Source organism: Pholcus phalangioides, unplaced genomic scaffold, assembly GCF_987345545.1.
Source record: "Pholcus phalangioides strain wild (caught in Gottingen) unplaced genomic scaffold, Ppha-v1.0 ptg000003l_1, whole genome shotgun sequence".
NCBI classification, from domain to species: Eukaryota; Metazoa; Arthropoda; class Arachnida; order Araneae; family Pholcidae; genus Pholcus; species Pholcus phalangioides.
Window position 1 is genome coordinate 52,926,956 of NW_028301596.1, and position 23,759 is coordinate 52,950,714.

Here is a 23,759-nt window from a genome sequence, read left to right on the forward strand (position 1 = left end):
TTTAGAAAAAATTCTATTAATCCTCTTGTTTTTCCAAGTTTCTATATTAAACAGTTTGAAGAGAAAGAAATATATAGTAGTAGATATCATGATGATCAAAATACTCATAATTCCCCTAGCATATAAAGATATTACTTTATCAAGGCTTTTTTAGTCAGTTTTGCTTCTAATAACTCATATTTTTGTAAACCTATAGTACTGACACGATTCAATATGGTCATAAAAACTATACCTGAAATTAAAGTTACGATACATGGAATAACAAGCACTTGCCGAATATGCACTTAATGGAAGTAAGAGAACATCACAGATAGCAAAATTCCACAATAGGCTAAAAGCTAGGTTAGGTACACCGAAAGCCATAACAGCAACTGCTAGAAAGTTTAGCATGTAGGTTTTATAGATTGCTAAAATATGGTCAAAATTATATTGAACAAAGAATTGAAGCTTATGATAAAAAATACAATGACACAAACTTAAAAAAACATGCATCAATATTAGGATTTGATCTAGTTAAGATAGAACCCATTTTATAGGCAGTTCTTTAGGAGATTTAAAATTGGCAACAGCTGATTTAAGGGCAGTTTATTCTGCAATAAATGAAGCAGAGGGATTAAGAGAATTACAAAATTTTGCTAAAAAAATGTGATAAAAAATATCCAGTTATTTTTGATATATGGCAACGAAATCGGTCTGAAATAGCTCCATTTTTTAGCTTTCCATCAAGTTGATGCCCTGATGTACACTGTTGTGTTTCATTGCTCTTATTGATGTCATTGTGTGTGTTATGTAGTTTGTAGTGAAGTTTAGTATCTGTAATAAATATGTTTTATAGTTTCACGGACTCATCTAACAATGGCCAACACCTGGGACCAATGCAGATATAAATGCCTCTTACATTAACTAAATACATTCTTATCGAAGGAAGAATCAGTTGCCCCTGAACAATCTATATTCTCTATCTCTCTACTCTCATCCTATAATCTCTATAAACCTTCTAAAGAAAACTATTAACATTGCTTGGCAGAAACTTAGCTGGTGATTTAAAATTAAAGCAAATGTTAATTTATTAAGCAGAAAATCCCAGAGCATTGAAAGGGAAAGATAAATAATTGCTACCAGTCATTTGGAAATTAAATAAAAAAAGTTTGGATCACTGCGTTAATATAAGATTAGTGTTCACTTTTCATTTTGTGCCGGCAGTTAAGCAATATTGTAAAGATAAAAATTTACAATTTAAAGCATTATTAATCTTAGACAATGTTCCAGAATACCCAAAATATTTGCTGAATTTATATCCGGAAATCATTGTGTGTTGTAATTCTTCCTCTGAATACTACCTGCCTCATACAGCCCATGGACCAAGCAGTGATAGCTATATACGTTTGAACGATATTATATGAGGACAGTAATGAAATCAGGCCATCAAGGCAACTGACAAAAAAGGTGGGCCTACATTGAGATTTTTGAAAGCTATAGTATATGGGAAGCACAATTAACAATATTGGAGACTCGTGGGCTGAAATAAGAGTCAACAATGAAAAGGTTCCTGGAAACAAGTATGCCCACAAATGATGAGTGATTTTGAATCTCACTCAGTACCTCTGTCAAATGAATACTTAATTAAGCAACAAGAGTTAAATGAAATACACAATGAAAGTGAGGAAGAAGTTGATAAAATTGTCAAGAGACGTTGACAATCAAAAATTTGAATGAAGCCTTCATGAATCTTGACAAATTTTTGAGTATCATGGAAGAATGTGATCCCAATGGAGAACGTACATCTCAAGTACATAGGACGATTGAGAAAGATACAGCATGTTATAGAACACTTTATCAAGGAAAGAAAAAGAAGGGGTGGTATTCAACTAATTCTTGACAAGTTTATATGATGAAAACACCTAAAAGCAGTTAAACAGGCCTCATTAACTTATGTATATATTGTGAAATAAATATTTTAAAATACATGGACAATTTTCAATCTTTTTTTACATCCCTTTACTTCCGAACATTCAACATTCGCACACATTTTCGGGAACCAATCATGGGCGAAAGTCAAGATGTATTGTTGAAAGTAATTTTTAATTGTATTCGTAAAAGTATTGGGCTTCATACAGGAGAAGGAAGTATTGCATTATAATATCTCGCCACCCTTGGCTGTAACTTGACTATTTATGTGTAACATTATTAATTCCATGAGAGATTATTCTTCCTCTAGGCCCCAGGGATGTTTGAAACAGGGTTCACCCTGACTTTTTATCAATTGTAGCAGTTTGGCTAATCAGATGAAAAAATTTGTAGCCAAATGAGAGAGAACCTTAGCCAAATTGACGCATCGTAAAATGAGGATTCCAAAACAACTCGTATCAAGTTCAAGATGAAAATATAAATCAAAATGCAAATCATGTGTAAATAAAAATTGTTTAATATAAAATGTAAATTTTTTTACAGTACAAAAAATATTTTAGTTCTCCAGAATTTGCAGAGATTTTTTTTTTGCTGTCCGCAATTCAAAAGCATTTTCGAAATTCAATTGTTGCCTACTGGGACCATTAACAGAAATACTGTTATTTATATTTTTTTACATTTATTCTGTTCCGCAATTGTGTTTCAATGAGATTCATGATACTAAGGCAGAGATGCCACTCCACCATCATCTATCAGAGGGAAACTCTTTTTTCCTGACTTATATTCATTTTGATTGATGTATGATCGCTTGTCAACATTTTTATACTGTGTTTAACACTTCTATGTCTTATTCATGAAGAAAAGCTAATTATATAAATATAATAAAGTAAGAATTATAAGCAATATAAATATAAATAATTATATATATATATATTATATATTAACTAATTATTATACATAATAGAGCTAATAAATATAAGCAACTAAAATAAATGTGTACATAATAACTGGAGGGGGAAGGAATTAGGATACCTTTGATGAAAATCGAAAATTTGCGTCGTTATTTTATTTTATTTTTTTGGTTAGGAAAAATTCATTCTGTACAATCACATTTGCAGCACGATTAGGTATGGAGTTCAATTATTTAAATCAGTTCTCAAATTATTTTTAACTCTAAATTTTCAGACTCAACAATTTTGCTTGGGGGGGGGGGTATTTGGGCACTTTCTCTTACTAACAAAAAAAATTAAATTTAGTAAGGATAACTAGGTTTAGTTTTTTTACATTCATTGCTAAATATTCTATTGGTACAAAAAAGAGCTGCAAAAAAACCCATCGACACTGAGGAATTAGCATGTGTAACAAATTTAAAACATATAATTAAGTTAAGCACATTATATATAAGGTATTTACTAATAAACAAGTCTATAATTTCTTCGATTGATTTTTCATTTCAGAAAACCTTAGTTCCAATAATAAATTTAAAGCAAATGATTCGATGATCATCTTCTGATTCATGTAAATCCTTTTTGAGCAATTCCTAGTTGGAATGATTTTCTACCCCCCCCCCCCCCGATAGTCCACAACTGTGGTCTACCAAAATTTAATTTCCACAAATTTCATGCCTTAATATGGCAGCTATGTCAGATTTGTATTGCAATTCCTAAAAAATAATAAACTTTTGAGCACTTTCATCTCAGATTTTGCGACTCTCCCGGAGCAGCACTCCAAGAGCTGCTTCTGCATCGTAGCAACGGAATTTTTTTTTCAAAGGATAGCCAACTGAAAGTTGGAAAACTTCAGGAAATCGTATCTACCACCACCACTGCGCTTTGGCCTAGCGGGTCCAACCGGATTTTCGTGACGTGAAACTCACGACCGCATAGTGGCTGGATATTTATGATAGAGTTTTTACAGATTCTGTTTTTTCCCTCCAACAATCTCGGTGCGCTCAACTATTAACGCTTCTAGATGAGGTTCATCGTCCCTGTCACCTCCCTCCCTCTCTGGAACCGTACCGAAAGTAACTGAACATTGTTCGTGATGGGCCAACAAAAATTTCCACTTCCGAATTTTCGCACATGTGTCAAATGGTCGATTTGACTATCAAGAGGCCGAATGGGCACTCGCGATTTGGCGAACTCGATCTTTGCTTTATTCGGATTGGATTGGATTTTAGGTTTATTGGCGCAAGGACCAGTTTGATCAAACTGCACCAAAACACATGATTATAAAAAAGATTGTCCTTTTGTCATGTCAAAAAATTAAAAAGCGCTTGATAAAAAGCAGCATGAAACATAAAACAATGACATGAATTGTAAAACTAAAATTTGTTATAAAAACCAATGGCCTTGATGAATTTAAAAATTCGAGATGCATCGCTATTGTCATTTAAAATGTCATGAAGTGAAAGATGACTATGACCAAAAGCGGTCGTAAAATGATGACGGTGATGTGAACAAGTAAAAGCATCAGCAATGGTCAATGGACTTTGACAATGAGGGCACTCTGGTTGACTCTCCCGTAATAATAGATACGATTGCGTGAGGCGACTATGTCCTATGTGTAACCTGGCAAGCAGAACCTCCTCCTTTCGATTAGTCCTGCAACTCAAACGCCAATGGCCAAGTGTGGGCTTGATGCCATGTAATTTATTATTTACTTGAGCGTCCCAATGATCCTGCCAGCGGCGATGGATCACTTCCCGGAGGATTTGCTTTATTCGCCAAATGAAATATTTTGTCGCGATTTGGCGCAATGGTGATCGGCAGCGCGAACCCTGGTTTGAAAGATGGGATGTAAGAAATATCAAATTACAGTATTGTACTCACTTGTTCTCTGGGTGGTTGTCCACTGACTTCTGCCAGAGATTCATACAGTTTTTGACAGTATTTTCACAATGTAGTATTCTTATTTTCATTCCGAAATAATTTTGTTGTAAAAATGTTTGAGACAAGAAATTATGCAAACATAGATATTATGTCATTACTTTCATGTAAAGATGGAAGGTTCAAGTACGACAGTCATAAAATATTTTCTAACCAGTTGTATAAATACCTCTGCTACTTACAGATCCATCACTATTCCTTCCAGTTGAATTTGTTTTGAATTAATGATTAGTATTTGTTACTAATCCTCAACCATTGGCTAAAAGTTCTTTAGTTTAACATGTAAAATCAATTGATTAACTATTTTTTTTTTCGTCTGGTCCTGATAGATGTTAACTTGAACCTTAACTAAAATGTTTTCATCTTGAAATATCCTAGGAGTTTAATCTTGTGAAAGCAGAGTAGGTGTTCTCTGATTGGGATTTGCAATGAACTGATCTAGTTGCCCTTTGGGTGCATTTCTAGGATTGATCCTAGATTTCCACTGGTGTCAATGCATTTGTCTCCAGTAGTTCCTGGACTGAAATGTTTGGTTTCATCAACTCATGAGGAATTTCCGGTACCCAATTCCAATAGTCAAGAGGGATTGCACGAAGTGATATGGAAATCATCATCTGAGATGCGAAGTTCATTGAGAATGCTGAAATTTGGTGAAATCTGGACTTTTTGTTTGTTGTGATATCTCTGGAAAATTAACTGTCGGTAACTGTTAAGGATAGAACTTTAATTCTTAGAATTGAAAAATAAAATGGAAATTGATGATTGTAAAATGTCAATTGTTGAAATTGTTTAACTTTTTAATAAATGGTCCATTGTGAAAAGAATCTTTCTCAATTCATCTTGTTGTTTGCTCACATTTTGAATATACAGAACTTAACCTGGGAATGCAACTGTACATTGCATATGTTATACTGCCAATCAGTTTGTTTTGTCGCCAGTCGATGTCTTTTGTACTTTGTGTCGATCTCCGATCAGAGATCGCACAATGATCCTAGATTGTACGTCTCCTGGGGAGTGACGTCATCTTCCTCACATAGATGTACGTTTTTCGGCTACGTCATTGCACTTGTGCAGAGAGAATTTCTTCCTGGTATGCAAATAAGCCTAGGTGGTGCTTGGAGCACTTTAACTTGTATAAGGCGGCGCAGCTCCTTCTTACTTGCTGCTTTTTGTGAGTTGTTAGTGCGTGAGAACTGCTGGTGTGCTAGGAGTTCTCCATCTTTGGAAGCGATCTGCCAAATCGTTGCTGAGGTCTCTGAAAAATAATGGATTGAACTTCTTCCTTCACTGAGGGTCACCTCCGTCAGAAGTTGCCTATGCCGAGTTGTCAAATAGATTCCTGCTACGTTAGACTGACTTACCGTTCTTGAACGCTCTTGCTTCGTCGTCATCAGATGGACTAAATCCAATATTGGGAGCCTATGGACACGCCGTCGGTCGTTCATTGCCACCGACTCGTCGTTGATCGTGAGATCCTACGGACTCGTCGCCGACCGTTTTTCTCTGCCAACCCGATTCTACAGTCTTGGTACCGATCGTTCGTCGCTGCCTATCGGACTATAAGACCTCATCACCGATCGTTCACCACCGCCTATTGGACCCTACGACCTCGTTGCCGCCGACCAGACCTACAGACTAATCGTCGCCACCGGACTTATCGCCGTTGACTGCTCGTCGATGCTAATCGGATTCTATGGTTTCTTCGTTATCAACCGGACCCTACAGACTCGTTACTACCTGTCAAGAGGACTGAATGTTTGTGGACTTATCTCGACCCCTTCGAATTCCCCGTCTCGTGAAGGTGATTAACTTTTCAAGTTCAGTATTCTTTGTTAGAAAACCTAATAAATTATTTGTTCATTGTCAACGTGTCTTTGCCTGGTCACTTGCATCGACACATACAAAAACCCTTAATGCAATGAAAACATTGCAACTTGTGGAAAGTAAATTGGGTACATGCGTGTTGTTATGTAATGCGTTTATCCATTTACTTTTTCATTTCACTTCATAATTTATTAAAATTGATAATTAGTTATGTCAATCTTATTTGATTTGAATTGTGCTATACCTTGCATTAGAGAATCTGAAGACATAATTTTGCGTGCTTATTCTCGAAATAATCAAATGACAGAAAATAATGAAAATATTAATTAGTGGAAAATCTCTTGTCATCCAGCTACTTTCAGCAATTAACTGAAATTACTGCTCATTGTATCATTTGAAATATTGAGAGCACACATCCTTACTTGATTTATAATCACATATATATTCAGATAAATCAGTAGGGACTCCTTCGTAACATGTTGGACAAGAAAGATCAGCTAATGGTTGACACATTATAGATTCAATAGGACTTGAAAATAAAGGAGCCACTGAAAGTAGACTAGTGGGGTAACTTTTCATATATTCATTGCTTTGACATGCAGGTATTTCAAAATTTCCAAGAGGAACGGGTACAAAAGAATAGTTTCCAATCAGTCGAATAGTTTCAGAGTCCAAAGCAGGTGGGTTTTGTCCCAAAATTAACCCAAATCCTGCATCTGAAAAATAAAATAACAGAATAATTAGATAATTGATAAATTTCTAATATGTACTAAATAATATATTTTTACACACAGTAAGATGTCACTAATTATACTAAACAAAAGGCGCTTAAATGCATTACTTTGCACATGTGCAAAGGGTCTTTCTAACATTTATTATTGCAGCCAGTTTGAAAACAAAAATTCAGAATCGCCTTTGCACATAAGGCGAAGTCATATTCTTTCCATTTTATACAGCATTTTGAATTTGCTGATAGTTGTCCCAATTAACAACTCTTTGTTGCAGAGCATGTGTGGCTGTGATTTCGCTAACTTGTTAAAATGTCTTGTTTGCATTTTCTTTTTACCTTGAAGTTTGCAACAGAATTTTTTTGTTTACTATAGTTTAAATCAAAAACAAGATAGTTACACATTTGGAATGTAATATTACTTCAATACATTTATTTTATGGACAATTTTGGAGTTTCTAAGCTGCCTCTTTCAGGCCCTGTATAAGAAGTGAAATTCAAGATAGATTTTTTCAGGCTCCCTATATAGGGTGGTAACTATCGACCGCCCAATAATTACACACGTGATTCCTTGTGAAAAACTAATATGGAAAAGTATTTTCAGTTTCTGGATCGGACGAATATTAAGTGAGTTATAAGGTTTTGGAACTTGGCGTAATTACCTTGGGCCTTCTCTTCACATAGACTTCAGGACGTTGCCACCTAGGCACTACTAATTTTGCCGTCCCATTGCTCTTATATGCGTATATTTTGTTTCTTAATTTTTTTTTTCGAAAAATCATGCTTACCCCTTCCCCGGTTCTCAATTTTCGAAATGAAAGCCATGTCTTTACTGTCTGTTGTTCCAAATATGGATTTGAGTAGGAGCCTATTGTTTCATATATACATTCATAACATAAATGAGATGCCGTAAAAATTTTAAACTGTAATTGTGGCAATTTGTAATTGCGATCGATTTCATTCATTATACTTGTTGTGTTGCTCAGTTAATTGTGTTGCAGAATTACAATCAAAAGCTGTGATGCAACATGTAAATCTTCGACAACTTCTGAATCAGAAATGGAAAAAAAATCTCATCTTAAAATTGTTGGAGATACTTTATCCATTTAAGGGATGTCATGACCCCTGAAGTCGATTTTTCAAACATGACATTAAAAAATATTTCATTCAATTGTGAAAATCAAATTCAATTCTTGTCAGTCGGGTTAATTTTTTTTTCCAAAATAAAATTAAAAATGAATGAATTATAGTGTAAATGTGAACAAGAAAAAATGTTTTGAACATGATTTTCACAAATTGCAGTTTTTGAGCTCATCCGTTTAAGATTTGAAAAAAACATAATGCACTAAATATTCTGTAGAAATATTTATATGGCATGTTTTAGTAAGATGAACCTTGAACTTTGATGTCTGATTATCCGTTAGAATTTTATGAATTTAAAAAAATGTGTAAATTTAAAAAATATGAGAATTCAATATTTGTTTTAAAAATACTAGGGTTAACTTCTAAATCTGAGGTTCATTTTACTAACACATTTGAGTAAAATTTTTGAATTTCTGGATCGGCAGCAGTTTATTTAATCTTACAGATGAACTCAAAACTCTGCAATCTTAGAAAATTGCAATAATTAACAACCGCGTAAAAATTTGAAAAGTGTGCGTGTGCGCGCACCCCGCGAGCCCGCAGAAGTGGCGCAACATGACGTGGTATGGACTCGACTAATGTCTGAAGTCGTGCTGGAGGTAATTGACACCATGAATCCTGCAGGGCTGTCCATAAATCCGTAGGAGTAAGAGGGGTGGAGATCTCATCTGAACAGCACGTTGCAAGGCATCCCAGATATGTTCAATAATGTTCATGTCTGGGGATTTAGGTGACCAGCGGTCTAAAGTCAGAAGAGTGTTCCTGGAGCCACTTTGTAGCAATTCTGGACGTGTGGGGTGTCGCATTGTTTTGCTGAAATTGTCCAAGTCCGTCGGAATGCACAATGGACCTGAATGGGTGCAGGTGATCAGACAGGATGCTTACGTACCTGTCACCTGTCAGAGTCGTATCAGGGGTCCCATATCACGCCAACTGCACACGCCCCATATCATCACAGAGCCTCCACCAGCTTGAACAGTCCCCTGTTGACATGTAGGGTCCATGCATTCAGCAATTGGAACCGAGACTCGTCAGACCAGGCAACGTGTTTCCAGTCCTCAACAGTCCAATGTCGGTGTTGTCTGGCCCAGGCAAGGCGTAAAGCTTTGTGTCGTGCAGTCATCAAGGGTACATGAGTGGGCCTTCGGCTCTGAAAGCCCATATCGATGATGTTTCTCTGAATGGTTTAGAATGATATTCAGTATAGAATATAAAAAATGAGATTATTTACTCAATTCAAAACCACAGACTCACTGAAATCTTTTGAAGGACCCCTCACAAGGTTTGGAGACCCATGATTATGAACCTCTGTATCAAACTACACTTTCATTTTTTTTAACTGTAATAACTAGTCCATACTGCTTCATAATAACTAATTAGTTCTTAAATCTTCAATTATTTGAAAAAATAAAAGAAAAAGAAAAATGAAAAACCACTTACAGTGCACAAAAAAAAACCCACAACAATTAATAAACACAACTCAAACATGCTTTTATAGCAGAACCTTTCTTATCTGGCCTGGATCTTTGTTTTTCACAACAGCCTTAAAAATATTCTATTCCTCACTTGGTGTTGTGAGTGATTTATGTTACGTATGTACAGTCATTCCCGTAGTATGCAGTCCCTATTTGTTCTATAGAACATCATATTTTTATTTTTGATTACAATTTATTTAGTTGATATTTAGCTGCTGTTAAGCTATTCGTTTAATGTAATATTTCTCTATGAAATACCTGAAATTTAAAATATCGATATAACAATACTCTGGGGAGCAAGAAAAAATATTGTTGTAGATGGATTATTGTTATATTGAGAGGCGTTCGTTTAACATTAGACTGTGACCATTTCCAAACAAGACTTGAAAAAATATCATTGTAGAAGGATTTATCATTACATTGAGCATCATTGTAGCAAGGTTTCACTGTATATAAGGCATACATAACTGCTACTACTACTAAAGCACACATGCACCTTATCCACATTTCTCTGTGGAACTTATGATTTGGTACATATTGGAATGTGTGTGCAAGTGTAGCGAACCTGAAGTGAAATTTATTTTTGTGTAAATGCTTATGTGTAGTGCTGCCATCTGCCATCAGTTTTTCTAACTATGATTGTGGTGTAATTATTGAACAATTGTGTCGTTGTAGACCAGTTGCTCTCTGTGGTGAGACTTTTTAACAATCGGCCTGCATTTGTGTCTCGAAGTTGGGAACTACAGAAAACCAATTTCACCCAACCACCACTGTGGTGACAGTGGGGTTTTCGAACTCAAATCCTCGTAATGTGAGTCCATCACTATGACCACTTGACCACCACAGCAGCGGCATACATGACTGATTTTGCATTGGTTTCAATATCTTCTTCACTGATCTGGATTTTCTCTAAGAACTAGCTGAGTTTTGTAGGAAAAAAGTGAAAGAAAAAAAATACACCCACTTTCAGATTAAATACCTCCCACAGCCTGCTACTGATGAATTTAAATACTTGAATATCTTATTGTTTATTTAAAGGTTTCTTAAAACCATTTTTTATTCATAATTTAATACTGAAACAACTTATTTGTCAATTTTTCTAATTTAATGCTATCCAATAAGATTGATCATTATATAATTTTCAATTCCTTATTTTATTACATCCAATTATCTGAACAATCTAAGTTTATGACTTATCTTTAAGACCATGAAAACTTCTTGAATACTTTTATTTTCAGAATATAAATTCAACAGCAAGTTATGACATGAAATAAATATTCCAGTAATTACAAGGTTGATTGATAAAATCATCAGTCCTTATACTGATTGAATATGGTATTTGAGCTATTAAATCTCACCTGAAGGCAAGACACAGTTATCACAGTTGGTCGGAGTCATCAGCTCAATTAAACGGATATCTCTATTGAGAGAAAGATCTTTGTTGAGGTGGCCTAACAGCAAAGCTTTTACTCCTGAACACTGGCCAGAATAAAGTGATGCTTCAGGATATCCTATGATACAACAAAGAACAACATCCAATAATCAACCGTCAGTCATTGTGTGTGTGAGGCCACACTTTTTGCAGCAAAGAAAGACATTTTTGGCACGCTGTTTGTCTGAACTGTGTGATAAAATATTTTTTTTAAGCCTAATTAGTATTTGTTAATCAGACACAAAAACTGGAAAGTAATTTAAAGACTCAGCTATACTTGCTTAAGTATTCTTCAATTTGAATGTTAGACATCTCAATCAAATTTTCTCATTATCAGATAAAATGTTGAGCTCACATATACAATATTTCTAAGCAATGTATATACAATGAAATAGAATTATTAATAGAATGAAAATAGAATTCTTAATGGAATGAAAATAGAATTCTTAATAGAATGAAAATAGAATTCTTAATAGAATGAAAATAGAATTCTTAATAGAATGAAAATAGAATTCTTAAAATTATTTTTAAAAACCAATTTATAGTAGCGTAAGAAATTTTTTTAAAATTATATTGCACGATATTCAGTACTTTATGTGTTACATTTACGAATTTTAACAATAAAGAGCAATATTCATAACAATAGTATAAATGCACATGTAAATTAATACACACATCTGTATTAAATATTAATTTAACTATATACAGTGGGACGTAAATTTAGGAGAGCTAAAACAACTACAGTAAAACCTCCACTAACACATTTTGTTGGAACCAAACATGTCGCAGACTTAACATTACAGGTAATCTCTGAACAACGATTTTTGAATAACGGCCACTTTGGACATGAAGTCGAAAAAACAAATGCACATATTGCTGTGAGAAAAATAATTTTCAGGATGATTTTCAGGGAAGTTTGTTTTCCCTAAATTTTATAAATGGAGGAGGATTATCTATGCTTTTTCTTTTCCTGGGTATAAATGCTAGATGGGTACATTGGAGGTAGTGGAGAGGAGGAAAAAGCCACTGAAGTGATCTATAAATGTGCCGCGGGCTGCTTGAGTTATCTGCAAATGTACCGTGGGCTGATTAAGTGATCTGTAAATGTGCTGCAGGTCATTGATGTGATCTGAGAATTTGCTGCTTAGTGCATTCTTACAAAATTAGGTTTGAGATTGCGGGCCACATCAGATTACTCTGAGGGTTACATTTGATCCACGCATCATGGGGTGAGCATGTATGGTCTAGTTGATTGTGGTTGGTAACAAATAACTATTCTAGGGTTGCTGGTACACTGTCTTGGTCCATATTAGTTTTTCTCGCCAAGTCATTTCTATTGTAACTACGATCGTTTCCGTTGTAACTTCCGTTGATCTACACGTAGTTTGATAAAAGTTATCGGATCATTTCATTGATCATTGTTTCATTTTTGTTGCACAGCGGTCATTTTCTGCACACAAGGGTTAATTAGACCGGGACCTACAATTTATTGCCGATTTCCGAATGGCAGGCTTGTTTTTTATACTCATTAAGAGGTTGGTGCGCTAACCCCTTGATGGGGGACTCCCTGCAGTAGCAATTTTTTCTGAGGTCATATTGCCATTTTTGTTGTACCCATGTCAGGAAAGTTTTCTGACAAGGACGAACTGGGTATCGAATCCACGACACTTCTAAACATCCTTTGGTACTTTAAACAAGTATCTGATTGACCTGGGCTACCACGCTCCTATAAAAGTTATCAACAAATTGATAATCATCTATTTAAAATTCATGCTAATCATTACAAGGGAATCGTTACATAACAAAGCACTGAAAATAAAAATATACAAAATAAATAATTGAATAAAACTTTAGAAAACAAGAACTCACCTTGTTTTGCTAGAGCTGCAACAGGAAAAAAAAAAAAAATTTCAAAAGTATATTAGACAATGATGCTAAAATGAAAAGTACTTTCTTGTACAAATTCAATTAGTAAAGAAAACAGAATTAATCAATTTATAAACAAACAATATAACTATAACTGAGTTAAAGTATATACAAAGTTTGATGGAAAGTACTAATAGGCTCTGATCAGGTTAATGAAACATTATCTCCCTCCCTCTTTGTTGTATTGAGGAAACTTGGCTCACTATGGTGTTCGTCACAGTCCCATTTTATAGTCTGAACTAGTTAGACCAATGGCTCAGAATTGCTTTTGAGTTACCACACAGAATGCAATGTTCAGTGCTGGATTTGAACTGATACTTGTAACCCATCAAGATTAATATACTGATCAGTGCTATGACACCATGGGGGAAAAATGAAACATCTATTGATCATTATAGATTTGTTTTTGAAAAAATAAATTACAGCATATACTTGTATATGTCACGTTGTTTTTATTCAAAACTTGTTCCAATATTTAAAAGGGTTGACTTATATAGGGTCAATGTTTGCAGAAACCAGTTGACCTGCAATGACCATCTTAATAGTCATTACAGAGGTGTCCCAGCACCTGCACTGGCTGGGAGAAGGAATGAGAGGGCTCACAGAGCCAACCAGCTAGAGTGCAGAAGTGGTCCAGCACTTGGGCTGGACACAGGAAGGACAGCGAGGGCTTACCAAAGCCAACCAGCCAGTGCAGAAGTGATCTAGCACCTGGGCTGGCCACGGGAAGGAATTTGAGGGCTTACCAAAGCCAACCAGCCAGTGCAGAAGTGGCCCAGCACCTGGGTTGGACATGGGAAGGACAGCAAAAGCTCATCAGAGTAGAGGTGCAACGTATATTTGGCTGGCATTCCGCCTTTTTGTTAAGTATTTGGTTCTGCCAAATATCGCTTAGGTATTCAGCCGAATATCTGTGTAAATCTTAGAACAAACAAATTTTAAAATTTATATTAAGTGGAAATTTTCACATAAATTAACAATCTACTTATTACGCAGGCCATTATTAGCAAGGCCCAACCCTTCAGATAAATAGCTTATATCCCCCATCGGACAGAACCTGGGCCATGTCTGGTCTTACAGTTGATCTGCCTTGTGGTTGTGACAGTGGGCGGGGGGTGTCGACTCTTATACACGAGTATATACGGTATATGCAGAAGAAACGCTGATTTAATATTTTCTTTTGAAGTCTCTGTGAGAAAATGTTTGATCATTTTGACCCCAATTCAATGAAAATTGGGTTAATCTCTTCCAATTCATTAAATTAGAGATTGACTGTATTTGTCGCATCAATGCATTTATTGAAAAAAAAGTATAATTTCACTAATTAATATCGTTATATTTTTTATATTTTTTATATCAAAGAATACATTGAACTAAAAATTTACTGGAAAATTTGAATGTTTCAAAAATTAGCTCTTATAAATTGTAAATACAATAAAAAAAACTTACTGGCGAAATGTAATTTTCCATCTAGTTCTAAAAAAATATGAATAGGAACAAAACATTATGATCTCATTTTATATATTACACAAAAATCTATATATATATATATATATATATATACACCAACAAAAATTGAATTTCTGCTCAAAATATAATAATTTTTAGAAACATACACTGCATTAAGATTTCTTAAATATTCGATATTTGATACATCTCACCAATGATCATTGTTTGTAATTAACTACATATTCTTCCTTAAATATAAAATGCATAATGAAAAAAATAATACTGAATCAAGTACAGATTTTACATTCATTTGGTTCTTTCGCAGCTGATGATAGTATAACATAAAAATTATAAGCACGCAAAATTTGAAAATGGCTATTCAATAGAAAATGGCTGGTGTAAAAACTTGGGAAAATATATTTATGCAGTTGTATAGGTCAGTGTTTCTCAACCGCCAGGAATCAGTCAAACCGGGCTGTGAGTGGTTCATCTTTTAATTCTTCCCCATTTATTTCCCATAGTCGTGTTTATGACCTGGCCTTCTATTCGAAAAAAAAAATACTCAACCGGGCCCCGGGCTTCCAAAGGTTGAGAACCACTGGTGTATACATAGGTTATGAATAACACAAATAGTTTAATAAAAACACTAGATAATACGTTTACCTCAAGCTGAATAACAAGGGAGGAAAAAAAGTGTTGAATTTCACACCAATAATATGATGAATTTTTGCAGTAACACTGCTTTTGGGTCTAAAAGCTGTAGATCAAGAGTCTCTGAACTGGGTGATGGCAAAACAAGATTTTAGCACCTCCCACTAGATACCTAAGTTATTCATTTCTTAATTGTGTAAGATAATTATTAAATGTTTTATCTGCGATACACATTCATTTTGTTTGCACTGGAAAAAAAAGAGACACAATTTATCCGTTTTATGATAGAGAATAATAATCTGAGTAAAAGAAAAATATGGGAAAAGTTTCATTGTTAGAGTTAATTAACAGGTGTTTTCATTGAAAGATGAGGAGCACCATCTATTTGCTTATTCTGGGATATTTTTGGCTGACATTTCAAGAATATGATATGATATCAGAAAAATGACTGACCACGTGTGAATGGCGAGAAAAGAAATGAGACACACAGAAGGAAAACTTTATTGGTAGTTGAGCGTGTTTTTCTAAAATTTTCTGTATCATAAAGAAGGAATCCTCAGTGTTTTTATTCTTATCTTTTTGTTGCAATCAAAAAAGTTCATGTAGGGCCTCTCTCTGCACAGAGCAGGCAAACCTTCAACACGATATTTACAAAACATGAAAAATATAGACATTTGTCATTTCCACTTCAAAATATGCAAGACAGATGACAGCATTAACATAACATAAAAAAAATCATAAGTCTGACATCATATATATGTCAAGGACACACCCTCAGAACACATGCTTTGTATGCACCAATTTCTTAGGAATTCCTCAAAGTTTATGAGGTGCATGTACCGTTCTAAGTAGTGCTCATACAGGGTTTTGACAGTGAATGCAAGTCATTGATTTTGAGATACATTGTTGCTAATATGATACAGTCAGAAAACATTGTTCTCATTACAAAAGAAAGATGATTATGTATCGGAGGTATTCATTAAAAAGAGTCATCCTGCAGCATTTGCTTAATTGTTTGTTATTTATATACGCTCGATTTTACAAACCTCCAATTTACAAACTGCACATTTTCACGAACTAATCTTCTGTGGTCTTGAACAATAAACCATTCTCTTAAACGTCTACAACTTTATAGACATTATTGAACCAAGAGCAGTAAAAACTCAATAATACTAATTCCCAAAAAAAAAAAAATCACTCACGTTGGACATATACTCCAGCAACACTGGGAGGAAGGAATGGAATGTATACCGGGTTGTAGCTATAATCTTAAAAAAAAGAAGAAAAGATAAGGTTCACAAATTTTATTTCATTTTTCATGAATAAAAATCAGTAGTTTTGTGTTTCTATCTGCTATTAGGTTTATAAATGATCATAAAAAATTTTTTGCGTTAAACTTTCAATTAGGTACTTCTGTTAGTTTTCCATGATCAACAATATGGATTCCAATATTGTGTATGCTGTTTGAATAAAAAAGATTTAACTGAGACTGGAAATGGGGAAAAACAATGAATCGAATTGCACTCTTTGAAAATGACACCCATGAGTTCTGAAACTAATTACCAGGCATATAATTTATTATTATTTGTTGGTAATACATTGTTTTTCTCCATGGTACCTTAATTTCTGATGAATAAACTGCTGGGATGTATAAGTCACATCAAACGAAAGTGACTGAAGGAAAAAAAAAGTTTTGTGGAAATGCTGGCGCTTTTACATGCCACTGCTTCATAGAAGATAAATGTTACTGAAGAAAAAAAGAAAGACCAAGACAGCACCAGATATTTCTGCTAGTATATAATAAGAGAAATTGTCCAGTATTTATTGGGTGGTCTTTTCTGGCACAGCCTACCCCACAAGAGGATAATTAGAAGTGCTTTATATAGGTTTAGTGCAGGGCTTATGCTTAAGATGAACTTAAAATATATTTTTCAATCAGCATCGTAATAAATTACCAACACCTATCATTATTAATTTAATTTAATCAATTAAATTTATTTGAATTTTTTTATCATTGAATTTAAGGTGGTGCTGCCTCAGAATGTAAACACAAGACATCTATCACTGCCCATCACATATCATGTTTATCACTCGAAATGATGTTATATACTTGTCTTATAAAATTTCGCTATTCTACTTCTCCTTTACAACAATGTAGCGAGAAGATACAAAATCTGTTCAAAACCCTGCCATACAGGTTTTTTTTGCTGTAAAAAAGTTTACACTTGTGTATGCAAATATGGTGGATTTTTGTTTTTACTGTCCTTGATACGGTAACAAATTTCAAGTTTGTTGATAACTTTTGAAAACGTGAATATTATATAGATATATATATGTGTGTGTGTGTGGGTAAAATATTTTTCCCCTCTCATTCCCAGGGTTACTTTGTTGAAAGACCTGTTTTTGGGGCAGTGGCTTAAATCACATGTTAACATGTGCTGACCTCAGTGATTTGCATTCTGAACAAGTCAAAGTTAACATCACACACACACACAATAGCCATACTATAATATGTTCTATTTGTACACTGCACTGTGCATATGCTAATTTACTCTTATAAGAGTATTGCGAGGATATGGAGCAGATTGAAGATGTTTCCATTATTTTAAATCAGAATGTTTTCTTTATGGCAAGCCCTTTTTTGAGTAACAAATTAAGCTTGCAGATTTCAAAATGATAACTGCATATCTGCTTTTCATGCAAAAACTAATACACAATTTCAAATTCAAGCATGTGTAAGTTAATCAACTTGAGACAAATGCAAGATATAATAACTTTAATGTAGTTACCATTGGAAATGTTTTTAAGAAGAGGAAGAAGAGCGACATTAACTCCAGTAGCAACAATCATTGCTAGAAAAACAAAAACACAAAGTAAAAATATTTAAAGTTTATGACAGAACAAAGATGATTTTTTGAATGTAATAAAAACTTTAAATACTTCAGTTTCACAATTATATCTCAGTAATTTTGCAGTGAATGTTTTCTACAGATAATAAGAGAAATATTTTAATTATATTATCGGTTGTCATGAGAAATTTTTATTTGTTGATCTTCCTAACAAACAATTACTGAAAATATATCTTCCAAGAGTACTTTTGAGTAGAGATGGGATAAATATTTGGCTACTATTCGGTATTTGGCTATTTTGCCAAATATTCTGTTTGGCCAAATATCTGTGTAAAATCTAAGCACAACAAACTGATTTTAAAAAATCATATTAATTGGAATTTTTCACATAAATTAACAATTTACTGATTACATTTTATTGTGTGGTGCATACCTACCCCTTTCTGTGCAAGAGGTTATGACAAGGTGAATTTCTAGGATAAATGAAACTGAAAATAGAATCCTACTACAATAAGGTGGAAGTGAGCATGAATTACACAAGTTCACTAAACGAAGGATGTACCTAGACAAGAAATGTATTGAACTATTGAGAGGGGCAAAGAACATCTAGAGTGGAAAAATAAGTCATAAATTTTATGATGCATTGACACTTGAGTAAATAATGGTTGAAATTTTAATTAGATGCAAAATTGTAACAAGTATTGAGGAAAAAACATTAATTCTGTAAGTGCAGTGATACCTCAACTAACAAACACCTTGGGGCTTACATATTTTCCCAATATTTTTTACTAATGAATATTTTTCCGTGATTTTTCAGCTTCAGCTAATGGATACAGATTCAGCTAAAAACATTTTTGATGATATGCATGCACACACCAACATAAAATTGCCATGTTGTGAGCTGAATTTCTGTACTAATCATCATCAGAATTCACTTATTTCTTGGTGTTATATATATATGGTTTGTTTTCTTTTTTTTCTTTCCTTTCTTTTTTCTTTTGTTATCATTTATGCCAACAGATATGTATCACTTATTGTTTTGTGGGCTTACAAGCTTGCTTAGCCTACTAAATGTTTTGTAACTGTGTTTGAAAAATTTTAAATAAAGGGAAATATCTAAAATATCTAAAAATTACTGTCACTCTCTCTCTCTCTAGAGCTTGATTAAATCATGTCCACCTCGGATTTTTTTTTCAGATGTACCTACACTTCTCTTTCTGAAATTCTTTGAACCATTTCATAGAAAATGAAAGATTCAGCCAAAATAGAAAATGAATTTAAAAAAAAGGTAGCTTATGTTTTCGGAGTATGCGCTCTTTCAGTGCAAGACTGAACAGTCTGGAAGATTATCTTTTCTATCTGCATGTATCAGACACAGAAATGAGGTGACCAAATTGCAAATGGATGGGGACACTTATGAATTCGATTGGGTTGTGTGAACACAAACTTTAGACTAAAGCTGGTGCTGGTTGTGTACTGCGAGATAAAAAAGATCTTCGGCATCTCTCATCTTCCTGTATATTCTCATTTATACAATTTTGATGTTGTTCATTTTAGCCTTTAATCAGTTTTTGTCTTTTTATAGTATTCCTTGGTCTTTTAAGAAACATATCTTTAAATTTTGGGCAGAAACTGAAAGAATCAAACAATTTTCCATAGAAACCTATGGCAAATTATGTTTGGGCTAAGGAACGTGATTCCAGAACAAATCATCTTTGTTAGCTGAGGCATCACTGTAATATTAAAATACAATATATCATTATTAAATTTGATTGTTAGTATCATGGCAGTAAAAATCTTTCAATTACCAGTTTTATAATATTTATTTAAATAATAAATTGCATAATTAAAATTCTATATGAATTGAAATTACCAATAACTTTATTTTCAATTAAAAACATCAATTTTATTTACAACTGTGGTGAATTTTAAGAAAACTGATATTTGGCCACAGAATATTCGACCAAAACATTAGCTGAATATTTGGTATTCGGCCAAATCACCATTCGTCCCATCTCTACTTTTGAGATATTGCTCTTGCTATTCAGGTGCTTCTATTAATTAGTTTTTTTTCTGGAAACATTACTAATTAAACTGATTTACACAGTACATAACCTTTTCCCCCTAATGCAAATAATTAAATGGAAATATATTAATTAAACAAGTCACAAATTCCTATTTGTATATATACAGTAGAAGGGGTTCGAGCTGTAACATATTTCATCATACATTGACAATTTGAGAATGAGAATTTTTATATTAAATTGTTCAAGAACGTGAATCAAAGTTAATTGGGAGTGTGGCTTGGTAAAAAAAAACGGAGAACTATTTCTACAGAGCAGAGGTGTGAAACCTCCAGTACACTGGTTAAATATGGCCCATAAAAAAGGTTCCCATCCACTGTGCGAAAGGTATTCCTATGAAAAGTACCAATGCACACAACTTGGTAAGTAGGGGGAAACTTTTACCTTAGAGCATGGTAAACCTTGAAACCACTTGAAATAGTTTTAATAGTATTGCGTTCTAGCTGATAATTTTGGAGTGCAAGAGATAAGAATTATATAAGCTTGCAACACTGAGTGTGGTTTTAAATCTGTCTTACCTGAACAGAGATCTTGTAAGTAGGCACAGTTTAGTAACAAAATTGTGTTCTTGTTTTTGCTATGTTTCTTCTCTACATTGCAAGTTTAGTAAACTATATTCAGTAATTACAGGGTGATCCGAAAGTCACGCAGCCAGTTATAAAAAAATTAATTTCTCAAATTCTACAGCCACACTATAGCAGCACTATACTGTTCAAGATGGAAGGTCGTTCCCCTTTAAATTTTTCATGTGCACTGATACTCTCAGTGGCTCTTTGTTTGATGTATGATCAAGATGTTTTTTACCAGAAGCAAAGAATTTTTATGATTGAACAATATTTTTCAACTCATTCATTTGAAGCCGTTGAGGTTTTCAAAAGTGAATTCAAAATGCTTTGGTGCCCAATAAGACAACAGTCTTTCGACTAGTGTTCTATTTTCGGAAAACTGGAAATGTTGAAGACCGCAAACGAAGTGGGCACCCATCTCTACTGAGCTAGTATGGAATGCATGAACTGAAGGAAAAAAAACTAAAAAAAAATTTCTAAAGAAATTGGAGTTTAACTCTGTCATGTTAGGGTTGTTCCAGAGATGAAAGCTTTAGATCAGATCAAATGTCAGAATTTGGTGCATCAAAAATCTGCATGTCTATCATGAAAAGCCTCTGCATTCGATCAAAATCAGTGTGTGGTCCCCAATTTCTCGCCACTGGAAAGTGTGGGTTAATTTCTTTTAAGAAACAGTGGATAGGGAACTGTCAGGGATATGATATGATCTTGTAATTCATCGCACTGTTGGATGAAAATGAAAGTTTTTTCTTTTTGCAACAGAATGGAGCAGCCTGCCTTACATCTGAGACAATCGATTACTGCACACATTTTTTGATGACTGCCTTATTTCAAAAGGATTGTGACCACCAAGATCACCGGACCCTAAAAAATCCCAATCTTTTTCTTGTGAGGACACCTGAAGACAAATGCACAAGAATAATCCCCATTTTGTTGATTAACTAAAAAAAATTCAATCGAAGATTGAAAAGGTGAGTGCCCTGAGAAGAGTGGCCAGAATCCTGGCAAAAAAAATGTGCGCTTACATTCATGCAAAATGCTCACAATTTAAATACACGTTGTAACATTTTGAAACAAGCTTTATTTTTGTATACTATAAGTAATGGTTTGTATAGCAAAACTTATTTCTCTGTAATGCAGAAGCTGGTCTCACTCATATTGTATGTGTGTAACAAATACTTACCAAAAGAATTATCACAGAAGAGCTGCCCTAAATTCACAAAAGTATCTTTATAGCAAAGTGGACAAGAGTTGTCATTAGAATAACAATTGATTATAGGTAGGGATTGTAGTTGTATTGGTGCAAGGTCCCCTGGATGTGGTGGTAATGACACTGGCATTCCTAGTTCTTGATATGACTGTGGTGCTGGCGGTTGTGGTTCTGGATAAGACTGTGGTGGCGGTGCTGCCGCTTCTGGTTCTTGATATGGCTGTGGTGCTGGCGCTTCTGGTTCTTGATATGGCTGTGGTGGTGGTGGCACTTCTGGTTCCTGATATGTCTGTGATGGTTCTGGTTCTTGATATAGCTGTGGTGCTGGTGTTTCCTGCAATGGCTGTGGTGGCACTGGTGGTTGTGGTTCCTGATATGATGGCAGTGGTGCTGATGGTTGTGGTTCTTGATATGGTGGTAGTGGTGCTGATGGTTCCTGATATGGCTGTGGTGGTGCTGTTGGTTGTGGTTCCTGATATGGCTGTGGTGGTGCTGGTGGTTGTGGTTCCTGATATGGCTGTGGTTCCTGATATGATGGCAGTGGTGCTGGTGGTTGTGGTTCCTGATATGATGGCAGTGGTGCTGATGGTTGTGGTTCCTGATATGATGGCAGTGGTGCTGATGGTTGTGGTTCCTGATATGGCTGTGGTGGTGGTGCTGCTGCTGGTGGTTGTGGTTCTTGATATGGTGGTAGTGGTGCTGGTGGTTGTGGTTCTTGATATGGTGGTAGTGGTGCTGGTGGTTGTGGTTCTTGATATGGTGGTAGTGGTGCTGGTGGTTGTGGTTCCTGATATGGCTGTGGTGGTTGTGGTTCCTGATATGGCTGTGGTGGTTGTGGTTCCTGATATGGCTGTGGTGGTTGTGGTTCCTGATATGGCTGTAGTGGTGCTGGTGGTTGTGGTTCCTGATATGGCTGTATTGGCTCTTTTACTTCTATATCACAACGTGGCAAATCAGAGGAAAGAAAATCTGAAGGTAAGATAATGGTATTTATTTCTGCAGTCAGTTGCAGTGTGCCATCCGGTAAGAAATATGGTGAAGTAAGACTGTAGAGTAGCACTTTGGATCCTGGAACTGATCAGACAAAATATGAAATTTTTTTTTTATAAAAGATTAGTTTATGGATGGTAAAGTGCAAATATTTGCAACAAACAAATAATGGTGATAATGAATAGTAAGCAGAGCACCCACCAGTAGTAAATAGTGGACAGTCACATGAAACTAATGTTATGAATGACAGTTGTGGCCGAGGATCATACACAAGATTTGTCTTCAAATCTGACAATACAAGCAAGCTTCCTTTTTGGCACAAAACTGGAGGGTCTAATAAAAATAACAGAATAGGAATAAGTAAAACAACATTAAAGTATATCAACATAATTCATGAAAAAAAAAATGTTGGGAACACAAATACGAGAAAAAAAAAAAGATTTATAAATGCAAAAATAAATACTGATAAAAATTTGTAATCATGAGATAGGCTATATATTTCAAATATTTAATCTTTAATTACCTGTAATGATAGCTTTATTCGTCAGAACATACACCTGATAATTATATTATATAATAATACTAGACATGGTGAACATGACCTGTTCTGCCAAACAAAAGAGGATGATAGATGAGC

At 34.5% G+C, this 23,759-nt stretch overlaps 1 protein-coding gene across 3 annotated transcripts in view; it reads right to left on the reverse strand.

Moving 5' to 3' along the window:
* Positions 1-23,759, reverse strand: part of LOC149088804 (uncharacterized) — an 89,706-nt gene that overhangs the window by 26,897 nt on the left and 39,050 nt on the right. For all 3 annotated transcript variants that reach the window (XM_089250276.1, XM_089250274.1, XM_089250277.1), the window contains 8 exons: positions 23,324-23,455; positions 22,106-23,206; positions 18,213-18,275; positions 16,626-16,691; positions 14,773-14,799; positions 13,267-13,281; positions 11,324-11,476; positions 7,043-7,336 (listed from right to left, as the gene is read on the reverse strand). In XM_089250276.1, the coding sequence (XP_089106402.1) occupies positions 7,043-7,336; positions 11,324-11,476; positions 13,267-13,281; positions 14,773-14,799; positions 16,626-16,691; positions 18,213-18,275; positions 22,106-23,206; positions 23,324-23,455 (1,851 nt within the window). The remainder of the gene's footprint in view (positions 1-7,042; positions 7,337-11,323; positions 11,477-13,266; positions 13,282-14,772; positions 14,800-16,625; positions 16,692-18,212; positions 18,276-22,105; positions 23,207-23,323; positions 23,456-23,759) is intronic.